General features: G+C 41.8%; 1 protein-coding gene across 2 annotated transcripts in view; it reads left to right on the forward strand.

Annotated features, from left to right (window-relative positions):
• The window catches only part of LOC310857777 (filamin-C-like), a 47248-nt gene extending 37758 nt beyond the window's left edge, over positions 1–9490 (forward strand). For both annotated transcript variants that reach the window (XM_083763654.1, XM_083763655.1), the window contains 11 exons: positions 286–438; positions 974–1096; positions 1679–1936; positions 3333–3605; positions 3900–4037; positions 4513–4628; positions 5224–5356; positions 5922–6098; positions 6502–6720; positions 7243–7473; positions 8242–9490. In XM_083763654.1, the coding sequence (XP_083619780.1) occupies positions 286–438; positions 974–1096; positions 1679–1936; positions 3333–3605; positions 3900–4037; positions 4513–4628; positions 5224–5356; positions 5922–6098; positions 6502–6720; positions 7243–7473; positions 8242–8429 (2009 nt within the window). In that variant the 3' untranslated portion in view covers positions 8430–9490. The remainder of the gene's footprint in view (positions 1–285; positions 439–973; positions 1097–1678; positions 1937–3332; positions 3606–3899; positions 4038–4512; positions 4629–5223; positions 5357–5921; positions 6099–6501; positions 6721–7242; positions 7474–8241) is intronic.
• Positions 9491–19510: the final 10020 nt, after the last annotated feature.

Genomic DNA, 19510 nt, shown 5'->3' on the forward strand with positions numbered 1-19510 from the left:
TAGCAGCAGAGACAACACATATCTGTGCAGTATTTGTTTGACTATTTTGTCATATCTTTGTGTCTAAGCAAGCATCTCTATGTGTCTATTATGATTTCTTTTTTTAACACTGCGCTCAACTATGCACTTTTCAGAACATTTTTGAAGGCATTCTGTGTCTACCGGTAATCTTACCGGCAGCTGTGACAGCACGGTGGAGTCAAGAGAGTTCTACTTTCTTGTCTTAATACAGAGTGAGCAATTCACCTCTCACTGTCTCTCGATTATCCCTCTCACTCCCTGAAGGTTATGGAGGTTTAGCGCTGTCAGTCGAGGGGCCGAGCAAAGTGGATATCAACTGTGAAGACATGGAGGACGGTACATGTAGGGTCACCTACTGCCCCACAGAGCCCGGCAACTACACTGTCAACATCAAATTTGCTGAAAAGCACATCCCAGGTAAGACAACAAATGAACAGTTACTTAATGGGCTCTATGCACACGCCATTTTGGAAAGAACTTGGGCCCCTTCCCTTGTTCCCTACTTCCGATGTTACTGATGATGCTAATGAAGGCTCTAGCTGTTCCATTCTGGTCAAACAGAGTCATGGTGCTGATATTTAATACATGTTGGCTCACTGGAAACACACCAGTGGGTCTCAAAGTGTCCTTGACTGGGTTCTAAATGGCCCCGTTGTACGGGTGTGTACACCCTCAGAGTTATGGGGGTACTTGGAATTAAGAAGTTTGAGAACCACTGCACACTACATATGTGTGCATATGCCCATTGAAAGGTTAAAAGCATCATAGGTTAAATCACGTATTCGCTTATGAACAGCATTGAATTATAATCATCTATGAAAGCATGAGAAAAAGCTTTTGAAAAGCATCGATGAAAGCATTTCATGATGAGCATTTGGACTGTGCTCCTGAGACTCATGGGTGCAATCATGCGACTGATTGGTTTGATACGGTTTCCTTTCCGCTCACACAGGAAGCCCTTTCACCGTGAAGATGACGGGAGAAGGAAGAATGAAAGAGAGCATTACGAGGAAGAGACAGGCGTCTTCCATTGCCTCCGTAGGGAGTGCCTGTGGCCTCAATCTCAAGATCCCAGGTCAGTGCCATCATTAATTGACCATGTTCGCACCATTTTGCTCTCACACAAGGGGGTTGGTCAGTTTGGCAGCTAGTTAGCACAAGTATCAACACACTTATTCTTGTCAAAGAGACTTAGGACTCAATGTTTTTACTGATTAAATACATGTTTATGTATACTATTACTGTATATCTCTGCTGTCTGGAAGAAACCACCTATGTGACTCAAAAAAATATTTTGAAAAAATAAATCAGGAAATGAAGAAAACAAAGCAATACTGCTTCATTAAAGTTGGTGTTGTGACTTTATACATTGTCAATTACTTGCATGAGAGGGAGATAGGTGGTGGAGGGTCCAATGGAGTTAAGTTTGTCAGAAGCGTTTTTTTATGCTCTCCATTGGTTCAATATTCTTGTTTAACCAACACACAGACGTTCAATAGCACAGATTTATGTAAAAACAAAAAAAGCAAAACAACTAAAATGGAGTCAGGTGGTTTCCTCCCGACAGCAACAAATATTGTATTCTGCAAGTGTAATATAAAGCATTTACCGATTACAAAATGGTGTCTAATGGGTGATGACGTCGTTGTCTGCGTAGGAAACTGGTTCCAGATGGTGTCCGCCCAGGAGAGACTGACCCGGTCGTTCACACGCAGCAGTCACACCTACACCCGCACGGAGCGCACGGAAATCAGCAAGGTGCGCGGCGGAGAGACCAAGAGGGAGGTGCGGGTGGAGGAGAGCTCCCAGACGGGCGGACCGGGAGGAGGAGCGAGCCCATTCAGAGACATCTTCGGAGACTTCCTGGGCCGAGAGAGCCTCAGCAGCTTCGCCGGCCTCACCGCCAGGCCTGAGGGTGAGAATCCATCATACATAGACGATGGGCAGCTGTGGTACCATCTGTGGCACCACGCACTGTTGATTTCGTCGACTGAAACTGTGACGAAACATGTTCGTCGACTATCCCTTTTTCCACTGACGAAAACCAAATGGATACTAAATGACTAGTGGACAAGAGATCCAGTATAAGTAAAAGACATTTTACACATGGTTGCATGCTGAAAATGGCAGATCTACAGTACAAGCTTCGTAGATCGGCTATTTTCAGCAAGTGTAAAATCATCCATTACGACAACGGCATCAAGGCTCGCCAAAATACATTTTAGTCGACTAAGGTCACATTCTCACCAGAGAGCTTTGCTGCGATTAAAACTAATCCTGCTGCGCATTTTCAGAAAGTGCGCTTCATTTGGCAGGTGTGAAGGCTCATTCGAATCCTAATGCGCAGCAAAGAACCGCATTTTACTCCGCCCAAAAACGGGGGTTTCGCTTCGCTTCCAATCGCACTTGACTACGATTCGGTGCAGGTGTGAATGCAATCCGCAGTAAGTAAAGGAAATGAAGCAAACAATGTGGCGGGTGAGGAGCTGAACACAGTTGGAGACGGAGAAGGCATATTTTACGCAGCGCAAAGATGTCCCGTTACTGTGGATAGACGTGGTCGAATGAGGAGACTGAATCCCTGATCGAAATGAGGACGTGCATTAATCAATTGCTTAAGAAAACACAGCCTATTATAGCCTACAAAATATTCTGTCTGTCTGTCTGTGCGTGCCGTAAACATGGAGTGCTGTCACTGTGTGGGGACTGGGGAGTTATATCAGTGCGCGCATGCAGCGCTGTGCCTCCATGCCCAAAAGAACAGTGTGTGGCGGCTGCGTGCGTAGAGAGAGAAAGAGAGAGAGAGGGGGGGGGGGGTCCCAGACGGCACGACACATGCACGTTATGAGTGTAATTTTATCACCATAGATTTCACTGTGTAGGCTAGTTTATGAATGGAACACATTGATAAAGGTCCCCCCTGCTGCGTTTCCAATTGCTGCGAATGACAGTGTGAAGGCAAACCGCAACCAATTAAATATGCAAGAATCCCAATTTCCCCGTCCATACGCATTCGAGTCTATCGAAGTATTAGGTGAGAATGTGACCTAAATCAACTGTAGTCAGTCGACCAAAATCTTATGATATATTTAGTAAAGGAGAGTAACACTGAAACATTCCAGGTGACAACTAAATCAAAACTATTCAAAAGACTATAACAAAAAACTAAAGCTGCTTTCAATGTGACCCCTTTTCCACCGGTTCAGAACCAGTTTTTAGTCCATGAGCCAGACCTCCAAAATTGGAACGTTAATTATGAATTGAGCGTCTAGCTAAAATGTCTAAATTGTAAATTGTGGTTTCTGCTACAGTGGAGAGCGGCTCTCAGGCGGCCATGACGGCTCAGGTGACCAGCCCCGGCGGCAAGACGGTGGACGCCGACCTCATGGACGGAGGGAACAGCACGTACAGCGTGCGCTTCATCCCCCAGGAGATGGGCCCCCACACGGTCAACGTCAAGTACAGGGGCCAGCACGTCCCCGGGAGCCCCTTCCAGTTCACCGTGGGGCCCATGGGCGAGGGCGGGGCGCACAAGGTCCGCGCCGGCGGCTCGGGCCTGGAGAGAGGAGTGGCGGGGGTTGCCAGTAAGTTTGTGTCTTTATTTATTGGTTGGTTCAAAAAGCCCTGTGTTGCCTTATGGCTTTTAACCACTTTTAAAACCATTCTTTTTTTATGCTTTAGCTGTTGAAAAATAGCAGATGTTTTTGAAAAATCGTGAAAACGTGGCGCAAATCTTTGAACATATTTTCAGATGGGGGTCTGTGGCCAAATACAGATAATTCTGGGGGTCCTTGACATGAAAAAGTGTGAGAATGTGAATTGAGTTTTCAAACCACGTCAGTAATCCTGTCATCCTGTGCCTCTCTTTGCCTCTGCAGCTGAGTTCAGTATCTGGACCAGAGAGGCTGGTGCTGGTGGTCTGTCCATCGCTGTGGAGGGTCCCAGCAAGGCTGAGATCTCCTTCGAGGACAGGAAGGACGGCTCCTGTGGGGTCTCCTATGTCGTGAAGGAGCCAGGTGAGATCAACTTGAAAACGTCATGTCAAACAGAATTGATTTATAAGTTATTAAGTTATAATTATTTTTCTCAGAAAAGCTGAAGAGGGGAAGGCCACCTCTTCAAACCAATAGCACTATTCGCAACAGCACTTACACACTGGTTCTCAACATGGGGGGACGCCCAGGGGTCCTTGAGGGGGTTCCATGCAGTGGGTCCCCAAGGCTAAATTACGTATAGTAACGTATTGAGTTTCAATGTTTTGGTAATACAACTCTAGCATGTGTGTGTGTGTGTGTGTGTGTGTGTGTGTGTGTGTGTGTGTGTGTGTGTGTGTGTGTGTGTGTGTGTGTGTGTGTGTGTGTGTGTGTGTGTGTGTGTGTGTGTGTGTGTGTGTGTGTGTGTGTGTGTGTGTGTGTGTGTGTGTGTGTGTGTGTGTGTGTGTGTGTGTGTGTGTGTGTGTGTGTGTGTGTGTGTGTGTGCGCGTTTCTCCAGGTGACTATGAAGTGTCAGTCAAGTTCAACAACGAGCACATCCCAGACAGTCCGTTCATCGTTCCTATAGCAACGCTGTCAGACGAGGCCAGCAGGTTGAGCGTCACAAGCCTCCAGGTGAGATCACATGTGCACGCACGCACGCATGCACGCGCACAGAGACATGAATGCATGCACAGTAAACATACTCACAAGCAACGACAAACACGCATACACACGTGCACTTACCCGCACGCACACACGCACACGCACACACACACACACACACGATCGCACACACACACGATCACACACACATTAACTCATCCTCCTTCCCTCCTTAGGAAATAAAATCAACAGCTCAACTTAATAATAACCCTGAAATAATCATAAACAACGCTCAAAATATCCCTCCCTTAATGCGTGTTGGAAAGTACATCGCATGCAGCATAATGTGACAGGTTGTTTATAGGAAACTACTGCTTTGCCCTTGACATGAAAGCACATGCCAACATTGGGCCAGTCAGTGTATTATAATTATCAGCCAGTGTTATCCTAGCCAGCATCGAGTGACTAGGATTAACTGTGCCATCATGAATATGGACCACACAGGTAACTATCAACAGTACAGTGTTGTCTTAGATTTTTAGTTTTAGTCATATTCTTTTGAATAGTTCTGATCTTGAATAGTTCCAGAAAGACTCTGGCTCACTTTGTTGTATGTTTGTTTTAGGAGAAGGACCTGAAAGTGAACCAGGAAGCGTCCTTCATGGTGCAGCGCAACGGGGCACGAGGCGTAGTCGATGCCAAGGTCCACACGCCCTCTGGCGCGGCCGAGGAATGCTATGTCACCGAGCTGGACAGTGGTACGTACACCTCACCTAGCCTGTCACCAGATCATCAACGGAATACTTTTAGACCTCAGCATGTGTCTCATGATCAGAGTGATATTTGTCAACAAGAGATCGACATACAGACAGACAACCCGGACAAACACGGTGAAATAGCACGGATTGGCATTTCGCATACACGCCTAGAGAACCCCAAAACCCATACATATGACACTGAAATCCTCCTCCATAGATGGAGCGGCGCCGTCTCTACCGAACTTGAGCCACGGGAGACACGACACTGACGACACCACGAGTTCCGTTTTTACGTTACGTACAATACTAGTGAAAGCCACGCCTCCGTTGCGTTCAAAACTGCAATATGTATGGTTTTGGGGGTTTTCTAGGTGTATGTATGGAATTGCCAATCCGTCCTATTTCACCGTGTTTGGGTGAGATCGGGCTCTACAGACAGACAGACAAAATGTGTTGTCCCAAGAATTCACCATTAATTCATACACAACATCAAGTCTTTTTTTTTTTACTGCTTCTCTTCTACGGCAGTGATAATAATCTGTACAACTTTTCATCCCTTTTTTAGACAAGAATGCGATCCGCTTCATTCCACGGGAGAACGGCGTGCACTCCATAGACGTGAAGTTCAACGGCTGCCACATCCCAGGCAGTCCCTTCAAGGTGCGCGTGGGAGAGCCAGGGCAGGTGGGAGACCCCGGCATGGTGACTGCACATGGCCCTGGACTGCAGGGAGGAAGCACAGGTACACTATGGACACACACACACACAAACACACACACACACACACACACACATGTACGCACGCATGCACGCACGCACGCACACACACACACACACACACACACACACACACACACACACACACACACACACACACATGTACGCACGCACGCACGCGCACACACACACACACACACACACACACACACACACACACACACACACACACACACACACACACATGCTGTTCCTGTCATACTTATTGTAATCCTACAATTCCCCAATCCTACAATTATATACCATCTGCTGATAGCAATTTTGTCCTGACATCAAAATGTTGTATAAACCTCTTTCTCTCTCATCTCTCTCTCTCTCTCTCTCTCTCTCTCTCTCATATCTCTCTCTCTCTTTCTCAATCTCTGCAGGCGTGCCCTCCGAGTTTATCGTCAAGACCTGCAATGCGGGTTCGGGAGCTCTGTCGGTGAACATCGACGGGCCGTCCAAGGTCAAGATGAACTGCCAGGAGTGTTCCGAGGGCTACAAGGTCACCTACACCCCCATGGCGCCCGGCAGCTATCTCATTGCCATCAAATACGGCGGCCCGCAGCACATCGTGGGCAGCCCCTTCAAAGCCAAAGTCACAGGTGTGTTATAGGATTCGCTTTGGCCGTGACTCTCATTCTAATGGACATGTCTCTGATGGAAAGCATGTGGGACTGCAAAACAAACAGACGGACAAATCAGAATGCAGGGAGACCTTTCATCAGTATGACATCAATGGAATGCTTTTGCTTTAGGATCAATCACAGCACTCCATCTTTAAGTCTGCAAAGGGATTTGAGAATGTGGAATACTTTACTGTGGACATGGTGTAGAACATTCAGCAGTTGTGTTAGTAGTAGTACATGTTGTGGTGCTTTTCCTTAGAGAGGAGAGGAAAGAAGTGGTTCTATGTTTCACTTAAGTTCTCTTCTCTTCTCTTCTCTTCTCTTCTCTTCTCTTCTCTTCTCTTCTCTTCTCTTCTCTTCTCTTCTCTTCTCTTCTCTTCTCTTCTCTTCTCTTCTCTTCTCTTCTCTTCTCTTCTCTTCTCTTCTCTTCTCTTCTCTTCTCTTCTCTTCTCTTCTCTTCTCTTCTCTTCTCTTCTCTTCTCTTCTCCCCTCCTACAGGCGTTCGTCTATCAGGGGGCCACAGCCTCCACGAGACGTCCTCCGTTCTCGTAGAAACGGTCACGAAGACGTCCAAGGTGGGTGGAGCCTTCAGCTCCTCCTCCTCCTCCTCCTCCTCCACGGCCGTGAAGCTCTCGTCGGACGCCAGCAAGGTGGTGTGTCGGGGCCAGGGCCTGTCCACGGCTCTGGTGGGCCAGAAGAACAACTTCACTGTGGACTGCAGCAAAGCAGGTGAGTTACTGGGGGAGTTGGTGGTTGGACAATGAAAACACACATACACACATAACTATAGAGCAGTGGTTCTCAAAGTGGGGTCCAGGGACCCCCAGGAGGTCCCCAACTAAATGATAGATTTGTACACACTTAGAGTTAAATTAACATTGCTTTTACAATATAAATGGGGGTCTCAGAGATAGAAATGCCATTAAATGGTGGTCTGGCGTAGACTAATGCATGTCAAACTGAGGGTCCTTGAAATTAAACGGGCTGAGTGGTTAACATATTCTCTTATGGAGGTCCCTGGCATATCTCTTCAAATGGGGGTCCGCGGGGCTAATTAGTGTCACATTTGAGGGTCCTTGACATGAAAATGTTTGTGAACCACTGCTATAGAGCATCGCAGTCCCACATCCGACGACAGGCCTGGAAGAGAATTCCCCATTCATTTTCCCCATAGACATTTCAAAACGTATTTATTTAAAGACCTTTTAAGCCTTGGACAAGCCAAAGCCAACTCTTGTTGTGACAAATCATGACAATAAAGACAATGTTTTGAGCCGATCAAATAATTAGAACGAAGAAAAAAAGGGCAGGGTACAACACTTTTCTTTTCTTTTTATTCTGGGGAATTCTCTTCCGGGGCCTCTCGTCGTCATGAAAGGGGGCAGGATCTGCGACGCTCTGTACGCTCCATTACGCCATACCATCATAATACTCTATGTACATAAAGAAACACACGACACACACACACACACTCACCTGCAGTGTGTTGTTCTGCAGGTACCAACATGCTGATGGTGGGCGTGCACGGGCCGCGGTCTCCCTGCGAGGAGGTGTACGTCAAACACATGGGCAACAAGCTGTACAATGTCACCTACACGGTCAAGGACACCGGCAGCTACACAGTCATCGTCAAGTGGGGCGACGACAACGTGCCCGCGAGCCCCTACAAAGTGGTGGTGACCTGAGCGGAGGAGGAGTCAGTGCACCCATGGTGGCGCCACGCACGACGGCACACGCCTACACCCTTCTATCCCAGTTGGTTCCCAAAAATGTTTTAGCCCCGTGACCCAAAAGAGAAATGTGATGTCTCACCCCCGGGACCCATCCATCCATCCATCCACCTTCAACCGCTTATCCGTAGTCGGGTCACAAGGGCCCCCGGGACACAAACTAGTGAAAATAACAGATCGACAAGCTCGGCTATTTTCACAACTTTTTTAAAATATTTGTTTTCTAATCTAATGTATGGAATTTCTCGCATTTTTCTTTGATTTCTTCATGAAATTCCATTCCAGAATGTTTTTCATTCGTGAAAAAGGTAGTTTTTTGTATTTGTTTTTAATGTTTTGAAATAATAATAATAATTAAAAACAAAATGTGGGAAACAAAAAAAAGAAAGGGACCCATGCACAAAAAATGTGTCCGTGACCCACAACAAATGGGTCCCGAGTCGATCCCCATTGTTTGAGAACCAGTCCTATCCCCCCTCTCCTCCACCCCGGAACCACCCCAACCCCCCGCATAGATGCAACACCAACCTTCCTCGTCCTATTCAATGGTCTACTTATTGTGCACTAAAACCACGCAAAGACTTGTTCCTCCTGCCCTCCCCCAGTTTGATTTTTAAACGTGCCAAACTTTTGTATTAACTTGTAAAAAAAAAGAAGACATTTTAGACACCATAGACATTTTATCCTACATGTACATTGAGAGAGCGAGGTGATTGGGTGTCACTGTCAGGTGATGATGGGGCGTGGCCCCGAGTCACTTTGAGTTGAGTGTTATGATTGGTCCAATTGATTGATCCCTCCCCATCCTTTGCCCTTCCAGTTTGTGTAGCAAATGAACGGCTTAATGTGTGAATGTTCAAAAAAATGCTTTAAGTATTAAACAGCATTAAAGTGTGATATTAGGCCTATATGTTTTTGTATGCTTGAAGAATGAGGAAAAAAGATGACTTTTGTTATATTAACCTATTTTTTGGTTAGTCTCTGCAGACCTAATAAAGATGAAATTGCTAACTCTACAGGCTATGTTGGAGTTTATGTCTCATTGTTCAGACTGCAGGCAAATCTGGATCTTTAGGACTGACTGTCGTGTCATGGTCAGTACATCTCTGTCCAGATCGAGTTGCATCTCTACAAATCAGATTTTAACTATAGAAAAAGTGCTAGTCTGAACACAGGTTTCCGCCAGGGCAGGTAGGCTACTGTATGTCGTTTTCATGATTTTCAATGATACAAAAAGAATCATGAAAAACGACCTACTATAGTATGTAGTTTCTCAGGGTTTTCGACGATTACATTAAAAAAAAATGAAAGTCCGACATAGACATAGGCCTATACTATAGTATGTCGTTTTTCATGACTTTTGACGATTTAAACCCAGAACACAGATATGTGTGTATGGGGCCTTATCAGGCAGGGCCCTGCATACTTGTGAAGTTGTGTCTGCCTGGGCCATCCACTGCACTCCTGCAGATACACCTTAGAATTAGTCTGGGGTCGTAAACATCTCAGGGTATAAGGATACAAATTGACATTCATTATCAGTGGTGGAAAGTACATATAATACTGTACTTGACAATTTCCAATTTCCAGCACTTTTACTTCTACATTTATTTAAAAACTTTAGTTACTATATAGTTACTTTGAAGATTTTGTTTATTATTACAAAACATATATCAAACTCTTCTGCCCTACAATTTTGGCCATTTGAAATTATCCAATCTACAAGCTCACAATGTGTCACGATGCCACACGTTGTGCAGTAGTATTGATACTTTTACTTAAGTAAAACAATTGTACTGAGTACAATTGTGCCTATACTTGTGCCAAATCCAGTCACAAGATGGCAGCAGAGTCCCACTAGCTCCCCCGTGGCTCTCCGTGGCCGTACGGTACTGTAGGCCTACTGCAGCAAATAACACAAGACAAATCCCTCCATTGTTCCTGGTGAAGATTAACTAGAGAGGGAGCCTCTGGATTGAAGTAAACCACAGGCGTCTCTGTTCTGTTCTGTTGTGGGTGTAATGAATCCTGTTGCATGAGTGATGATAGGACACAGACTCCAACAAGTGGATGCAGCAGTGGCATCCATCCATCCATCCATCTTCGTCGGGTCCAGACCTCCCTCTCCAGAGCAACATTAGTGACTTCCTCCTGGGGGATCCAGAGACGTTCCAAGGCCAGTGATTTGTATTTCCACTGATGTATTTCCTCCAACTGCGCCTTGGTCTGCCCCGGGGTCTCCTCCCAGTGGGACGTGGGACGTGCACCTCCCTAGGGAGACGCCTGAGAGGCATCCTAACCAGATGCCCGAACCACCTAAGCTGGCTCATTTCCAGGCGAAGAAGCAGCGACTCTACTCTGACTCTACTCCGCATCTTTATATAAACTGAATATTTTGTTGATGTTGGATAAAATTCCATGGTGTATTGTTGGTACCTTTAGGAGAGATAACAGACAAACTTTTATAAAAATAACAATTATTTTACGACTACTGTGTGACTGTGTGTGTGTGTGTGTGTGTGTGTGTGTGTGTGTGAGAGAGAGAGAGAGAGAGAGAGAGTGTCCACATGTATACCTGTGAAACTATGGCATTGGCATGTCTATTTGTGGCAGCGTCTCCCAGGTGCGTGCGTGTGTGCGTGCGTGTGTGCGTGCGTTTTCCCCATGCATATAAAAACAATTAAAGAATTTAAAATTTAAAATTAAAAAAACGATGGGCTATAACCCATCGTTTTTTTAATTTTTTTCAAATCCTCAAAAATGATGAAAAATGGCATGCTTTAGTATGCCGTACGATATGGGCTATAGCCCATGGTCCAAAATGATGATAAACGAGGATTTTTTTTTCTTCAAAAATTCAAAAAACAATGGGCTATAACCCATCGTTTTTTTCATTTTTTTCAAAACCTCAAAAATGATGAAAAACGGCGTGCCATAGTATGCCGTACGGTATGGGCTATAGCCCATGTTCAAAAATGATGAAAAACGAGGTTAAAAAAAATATCAAAATTTCGAAAAACGATGGGCTATAACCCATGTTTTTTTTCATTTTTTTCAAATCCTCAAAAATGATGAAAAACGGCGTGCTATAGTATGCAGTACGATGTGGGCTATAGCCCATATCCTTGCGGTGTATAGCTGTGTATGAGAATGGGTGTTGCGGAGGATGAGAGCATTCCTCTCATCCTCCGCAACACAATGCATTCTCTATGGCAATAGCACAAACTTTGGCATGCTACTAGTCCTACATACTTACACCTAGCAACCCCATTCTAGCCTACTTAGGTTCATCTTACGGTGGACATGTTTGCCTGAAAAGGAATATTTGAAATGTTTCATAGTTTTAGAAATATAGTGCTTTCAAATTTACAATGGGGCTCAATGGCAGACATTGGCACGTAAAAAATCACTTTCCCCTTTTTCATTTTTTTCAAAACCTCAAAAATGATGAAAAACGGCGTGCTATAGTATGCCGTACGGTATGGGCTATAGCCCATGTTCAAAAATGATGAAAAACGAGGTTAAAAAAAAAAATATCAAAATTTCAAAAAACGATGGGCTATAACCCATGTTTTTTTTTCTTCATTTTTTTCAAAACCTCAAAAATGATGAAAAACGGCGTGCCATCGTATGCCGTACGGTATGGGCTATAGCCCATGTTCAAAAATGATGAAAAACGAGGTTAAAAAATATTTCAAAATTTCGAAAAACGATGGGCTATAACCCATGTTTGTTTTTTTTTTTTTTTTTTTTCAAATCCTCAAAAATGATGAAAAACGGCGTGCTATAGTATGCCGTACGATGTGGGCTATAGCCCATATCCTTGCGGTGTATAGCGGTGTATGAGAATGGGTGTTGCGGAGGATGAGAGCATTCCTCTCATCCTCCGCAACACAATGCATTCTCTATGGCAATAGCACAAACTTTGGCATGCTACTAGTCCTACATACTTACACCTAGCAACCCCATTCTAGCCTACTTAGGTTCATCTTATGGTGGACATGTTTGCCTGAAAAGGAATCTTTGAAATGTTTCATAGTTTTAGAAATATAGTGCTTTCAAATTTGAGACATTTAACATGGGGCTCAATGGCAGCTCTATAGGCACGTCAAAAGTCACTTTCACCTAGAAACTCCATTCACACTTTTTATTATTCAGCTTACTGTGGAGACACATGCTGGAACTTTTTTTTATTTTTATGTTTTGTAGTTTATGAGTTATTTAACTTAAACGCCCAATGCATTCTCTATGGCAATAGCACAAACTTTGGCATGATACTAGTCCTACATACTTACACCTAGCAACCCCATTCTAGCCTACTTAGGTTCATCTTATGGTGGACATGTTTGCTTGAAAAGGAATCTTTGAAATGTTTCATAGTTTTAGAAATATAGTGCTTTCAAATTTGAGACATTTAACATGGGGCTCAATGGCAGCTCTATAGGCACGTCAAAAGTCACTTTCACCTAGAAACTCCATTCACACTTTTTATTATTCAGCTTACTGTGGAGACACATGCTGGAACTTTTTTTTATTTTTATGTTTTGTAGTTTATGAGTTATTTAACTTAAACGCCCAATGCATTCTCTATGGCAATAGCACAAACTTTGGCATGATACTAGTCCTACATACTTACACCTAGCAACCCCATTCTAGCCTACTTAGGTTCATCTTATGGTGGACATGTTTGCCTGAAAAGGAATCTTTGAAATGTTTCATAGTTTTAGAAATATAGTGCTTTCAAATTTGAGACATTTAACATGGGGCTCAATGGCAGCTTTATAGGCACGTCAAAAGTCACTTTCACCTAGAAACTCCATTCACACTTTTTATTATTCAGCTTACTGTGGAGACACATGCTGGAACTTTTTTTTATTTTTATGTTTTGTAGTTTATGAGTTATTTAACTTAAACGCCCAATGCATTCTCTATGGCAATAGCACAAACTTTGGCATGATACTAGTCCTACATACTTACACCTAGCAACCCCATTCTAGCCTACTTAGGTTCATCTTACGGTGGACATGTTTGCCTGAAAAGGAATATTTGAAATGTTTCATAGTTTTAGAAATATAGTGCTTTCAAATTTGAGACATTTAACATGGGGCTCAATGGCAGCTCTATAGGCACGTCAAAAGTCACTTTCACCTAGAAACTCTATTCACACTTTTTATTATTCAGCTTACTGTGGAGACACATGCTGGAACTTTATTTTTATTTTTATATTTTGTAGTTTATGAGTTATTTAACTTAAACGCCCAATGCATTCTCTATGGCAATAGCACAAACTTTGGCATGATACTAGTCCTACATACTTACACCTAGCAACCCCATTCTAGCCTACTTAGGTTCATCTTACGGTGGACATGTTTGCCTGAAAAGGAATATTTGAAATGTTTCATAGTTTTAGAAATATAGTGCTTTCAAATTTACAATGGGGCTCAATGGCAGACATTGGCACGTCAAAAATCACTTTCCCCTTTTCATTTTTTTCAAAACCTCAAAAATGATGAAAAACGGCGTGCTATAGTATGCCGTACGGTATGGGCTATAGCCCATGTTCAAAAATGATGAAAAACGAGGTTAATTTTTTTTTTCAAAATTTCAAAAAACGATGGGCTATAACCCATGTTTTTTTTTTTTTTTCTTTTTTTTCAAATCCTCAAAAATGATGAAAAACGGCGTGCTATAGTATGCCGTACGATGTGGGCTATAGCCCATATCCTTGCGGTGTATAGCGGTGTATGAGAATGGGTGTTGCGGAGGATGAGAGCATTCCTCTCATCCTCCGCAACACAATGCATTCTCTATGGCAATAGCACAAACTTTGGCATGCTACTAGTCCTACATACTTACACCTAGCAACCCCATTGTAGCCTACTTAGGTTCATCTTATGGTGGACATGTTTGCCTGAAAAGGAATCTTAGAAATGTTTCATAGTTTTAGAAATATAGTGCTTTCAAATTTGAGACATTTAACATGGGGCTCAATGGCAGCTCTATAGGCACGTCAAAAGTCACTTTCACCTAGAAACTCCATTCACACTTTTTATTATTCAGCTTACTGAGGAGACACATGCTGGAACTTTTTTTTATTTTTATGTTTTGTAGTTTATGAGTTATTTAACTTAAACGCCCAATGCATTCTATATGGCAATAGCACAAACTTTGGCATGATACTAGTCCTACATACTTACACCTAGCAACCCCATTCTAGCCTACTTAGGTTCATCTTATGGTGGACATGTTTGCCTTAAAAGGAATCTTTGAAATGTTTCATAGTTTTAGAAATATAGTGCTTTCAAATTTGAGGCATTTAACATGGGGCTCAATGGCAGCTCTATAGGCACGTCAAAAGTCACTTTCACCTAGAAACTCCATTCACACTTTTTATTATTCAGCTTACTGTGGAGACACATGCTGGAACTTTTTTTTATTTTTATGTTTTGTAGTTTATGAGTTATTTAACTTAAACGCCCAATGCATTCTCTATGGCAATAGCACAAACTTTGGCATGATACTAGTCCTACATACTTACACCTAGCAACCCCATTCTAGCCTACTTAGGTTCATCTTATGGTGGACATGTTTGCCTGAAAAGGAATCTTTGAAATGTTTCATAGTTTTAGAAATATAGTGCTTTCAAATTTGAGACATTTAACATGGGGCTCAATGGCAGCTCTATAGGCACGTCAAAAGTCACTTTCACCTAGAAACTCCATTCACACTTTTTATTATTCAGCTTACTGTGGAGACACATGCTGGAACTTTTTTTTATTTTTATGTTTTGTAGTTTATGAGTTATTTAACTTAAACGCCCAATGCATTCTCTATGGCAATAGCACAAACTTTGGCATGATACTAGTCCTACATACTTACACCTAGCAACCCCATTCTAGCCTACTTAGGTTCATCTTATGGTGGACATGTTTGCCTGAAAAGGAATCTTTGAAATGTTTCATAGTTTTAGAAATATAGTGCTTTCAAATTTGAGACATTTAACATGGGGCTCAATGGCAGCTCTATAGGCACGTCAAAAGTCACTTTCACCTAGAAACTCCATTCACACTTTTTATTATTCAGCTTACTGTGGAGACACATGCTGGAACTTTTTTTTATTTTTATGTTTTGTAGTTTATGAGTTATTTAACTTAAACGCCCAATGCATTCTCTATGGCAATAGCACAAACTTTGGCATGATATAGTCCTACATACTTACACCTAGCAACCCCATTCTAGCCTACTTAGGTTCATCTTATGGTGGACATGTTTGCCTGAAAAGGAATCTTTGAAATGTTTCATAGTTTTAGAAATATAGTGCTTTCAAATTTGAGACATTTAACATGGGGCTCAATGGCAGCTCTATAGGCACGTCAAAAGTCACTTTCACCTAGAAACTCCATTCACACTTTTTATTATTCAGCTTACTGTGGAGACACATGCTGGAACTTTTTTTTATTTTTATGTTTTGTAGTTTATGAGTTATTTAACTTAAACGCCCAATGCATTCTCTATGACAATAGCACAAACTTTGGCATGATACTAGTCCTACATACTTACACCTAGCAACCCCATTCTAGCCTACTTAGGTTCATCTTACGGTGGACATGTTTGCCTGAAAAGGAATATTTGAAATGTTTCATAGTTTTAGAAATATAGTGCTTTCAAATTTACAATGGGGCTCAATGGCAGACATTGGCACGTCAAAAATCACTTTCCCCTTTTTCATTTTTTTCAAAACCTCAAAAATGATGAAAAACGGCGTGCTATAGTATGCCGTACGGTATGGGCTATAGCCCATGTTCAAAAATGATGAAAAACGAGGTTAATTTATTTTTTCAAAATTTCAAAAAACGATGGGCTATAACCCATGTTTTTTTTTTTTCCATTTTTTTCAAAACCTCAAAAATGATGAAAAACGGCGTGCTATATATAGTATGTCGTACAGTATGGGCTATAGCCCATGTTCAAAAATGATGAAAAACGAGGTTAAAAAAAAATATCAAAATTTCAAAAAACGATGGGCTATAACCCATGTTTTTTTTTTTTCCATTTTTTTCAAAACCTCAAAAATGACGAAAAACGGCGTGCTATAGTATGCCGTACGGTATGGGCTATAGCCCATGTTCAAAAATGATGAAAAACGAGGTAATGTTTTTTTTCAAAATTTCAAAAAACGATGGGCTATAACCCATGTTTTTTTTTTTTTTCATTTTTTTTAAAACCTCAAAAATTATGAAAAACGGCGTGCCATAGTATGCCGTACGGTATGGGCTATAGCCCATGTTCAAAAATGATGAAAAACGAGGTTAAAAAAAATATCAAAATTTCGAAAAACGATGGGCTATAACCCATGTTTTTTTTTTTTTTTCATTTTTTTCAAATCCTCAAAAATGACGAAAAACGGCGTGCTATAGTATGCCGTACGGTATGGGCTATAGCCCATATCCTTGCGGTGTATAGCGGTGTATGAGAATGGGTGTTGCGGAGGATGAGAGCATTCCTCTCATCCTCCGCAACACAATGCATTCTCTATGGCAATAGCACAAACTTTGGCATGCTACTAGTCCTACATACTTACACCTAGCAACCCCATTCTAGCCTACTTACGTTCATCTTATGGTGGACATGTTTGCCTGAAAAGGAATCTTAGAAATGTTTCATAGTTTTAGAAATATAGTGCTTTCAAATTTGAGACATTTAACATGGGGCTCAATGGCAGCTCTATAGGCACGTCAAAAGTCACTTTCACCTAGAAACTCCATTCACACTTTTTATTATTCAGCTTACTGAGGAGACACATGCTGGAACTTTTTTTTATTTTTATATTTTGTAGTTTATGAGTTATTTAACTTAAACGCCCAATGCATTCTCTATGGCAATAGCACAAACTTTGGCATGATACTAGTCCTACATACTTACACCTAGCAACCCCATTCTAGCCTACTTAGGTTCATCTTATGGTGGACATGTTTGCCTTAAAAGGAATCTTTGAAATGTTTCATAGTTTTAGAAATATAGTGCTTTCAAAATTGAGACATTTAACATGGGGCTCAATGGCAGCTCTATAGGCACGTCAAAAGTCACTTTCACCTAGAAACTCCATTCACACTTTTTATTATTCAGCTTACTGTGGAGACACATGCTGGAACTTCTTTTTATTTTTATGTTTTGTAGTTTATGAGTTATTTAACTTAAACGCCCAATGCATTCTCTATGGCAATAGCACAAACTTTGGCATGATACTAGTCCTACATACTTACACCTAGCAACCCCATTCTAGCCTACTTAGGTTCATCTTACGGTGGACATGTTTGCCTTAAAAGGAATCTTTGAAATGTTTCATAGTTTTAGAAATATAGTGCTTTCAAATTTGAGGCATTTAACATGGGGCTCAATGGCAGCTCTATAGGCACGTCAAAAGTCACTTTCACCTAGAAACTCCATTCACACTTTTTATTATTCAGCTTACTGTGGAGACACATGCTGGAACTTTTTTTATTTTTATGTTTTGTAGTTTATGAGTTATTTAACTTAAACGCCCAATGCATTCTCTATGGCAATAGCACAAACTTTGGCATGATACTAGTCCTACATACTTACACCTAGCAACCCCATTCTAGCCTACTTAGGTTCATCTTACGGTGGACATGTTTGCCTGAAAAGGAATATTTGAAATGTTTCATAGTTTTAGAAATATAGTGCTTTCAAATTTACAATGGGGCTCAATGGCAGACATTGGCACGTCAAAAATCACTTTCCCCTTTTCATTTTTTTCAAAACCTCAAAAATGATGAAAAACGGCGTGCTATAGTATGCCGTACGGTATGGGCTATAGCCCATGTTCAAAAATGATGAAAAACGAGGTTAATTTTTTTTTTCAAAATTTAAAAAAACGATGGGCTATAACCCATGTTTTTTTTTTTTTTTCTTTTTTTTCAAATCCTCAAAAATGATGAAAAACGGCGTGCTATAGTATGCCGTACGATGTGGGCTATAGCCCATATCCTTGCGGTGTATAGCGGTGTATGAGAATGGGTGTTGCGGAGGATGAGAGCATTCCTCTCATCCTCCGCAACACAATGCATTCTCTATGGCAATAGCACAAACTTTGGCATGCTACTAGTCCTACATACTTACACCTAGCAACCCCATTGTAGCCTACTTAGGTTCATCTTATGGTGGACATGTTTGCCTGAAAAGGAATCTTAGAAATGTTTCATAGTTTTAGAAATATAGTGCTTTCAAATTTGAGACATTTAACATGGGGCTCAATGGCAGCTCTATAGGCACGTCAAAAGTCACTTTCACCTAGAAACTCCATTCACACTTTTTATTATTCAGCTTACTGTGGAGACACATGCTGGAACTTTTTTTTATTTTTATGTTTTGTAGTTTATGAGTTATTTAACTTAAACGCCCAATGCATTCTCTATGGCAATAGCACAAACTTTGGCATGATACTAGTCCTACATACTTACACCTAGCAACCCCATTCTAGCCTACTTAGGTTCATCTTATGGTGGACATGTTTGCCTGAAAAGGAATCTTTGAAATGTTTCATAGTTTTAGAAATATAGTGCTTTCAAATTTGAGACATTTAACATGGGGCTCAATGGCAGCTCTATAGGCACGTCAAAAGTCACTTTCACCTAGAAACTCCATTCACACTTTTTATTATTCAGCTTACTGTGGAGACACATGCTGGAACTTTTTTTATTTTTATGTTTTGTAGTTTATGAGTTATTTAACTTAAACGCCCAATGCATTCTCTATGGCAATAGCACAAACTTTGGCATGATACTAGTCCTACATACTTACACCTAGCAACCCCATTCTAGCCTACTTAGGTTCATCTTATGGTGGACATGTTTGCCTGAAAAGGAATCTTAGAAATGTTTCATAGTTTTAGAAATATAGTGCTTTCAAATTTGAGACATTTAACATGGGGCTCAATGGCAGCTCTATAGGCACGTCAAAAGTCACTTTCACCTAGAAACTCCATTCACACTTTTTATTATTCAGCTTACTGAGGA

This window comes from Protomyctophum parallelum (genome assembly GCF_964188405.1).
Source record: "Protomyctophum parallelum genome assembly, chromosome: 4".
Lineage (NCBI taxonomy): Eukaryota > Metazoa > Chordata > Actinopteri > Myctophiformes > Myctophidae > Protomyctophum > Protomyctophum parallelum.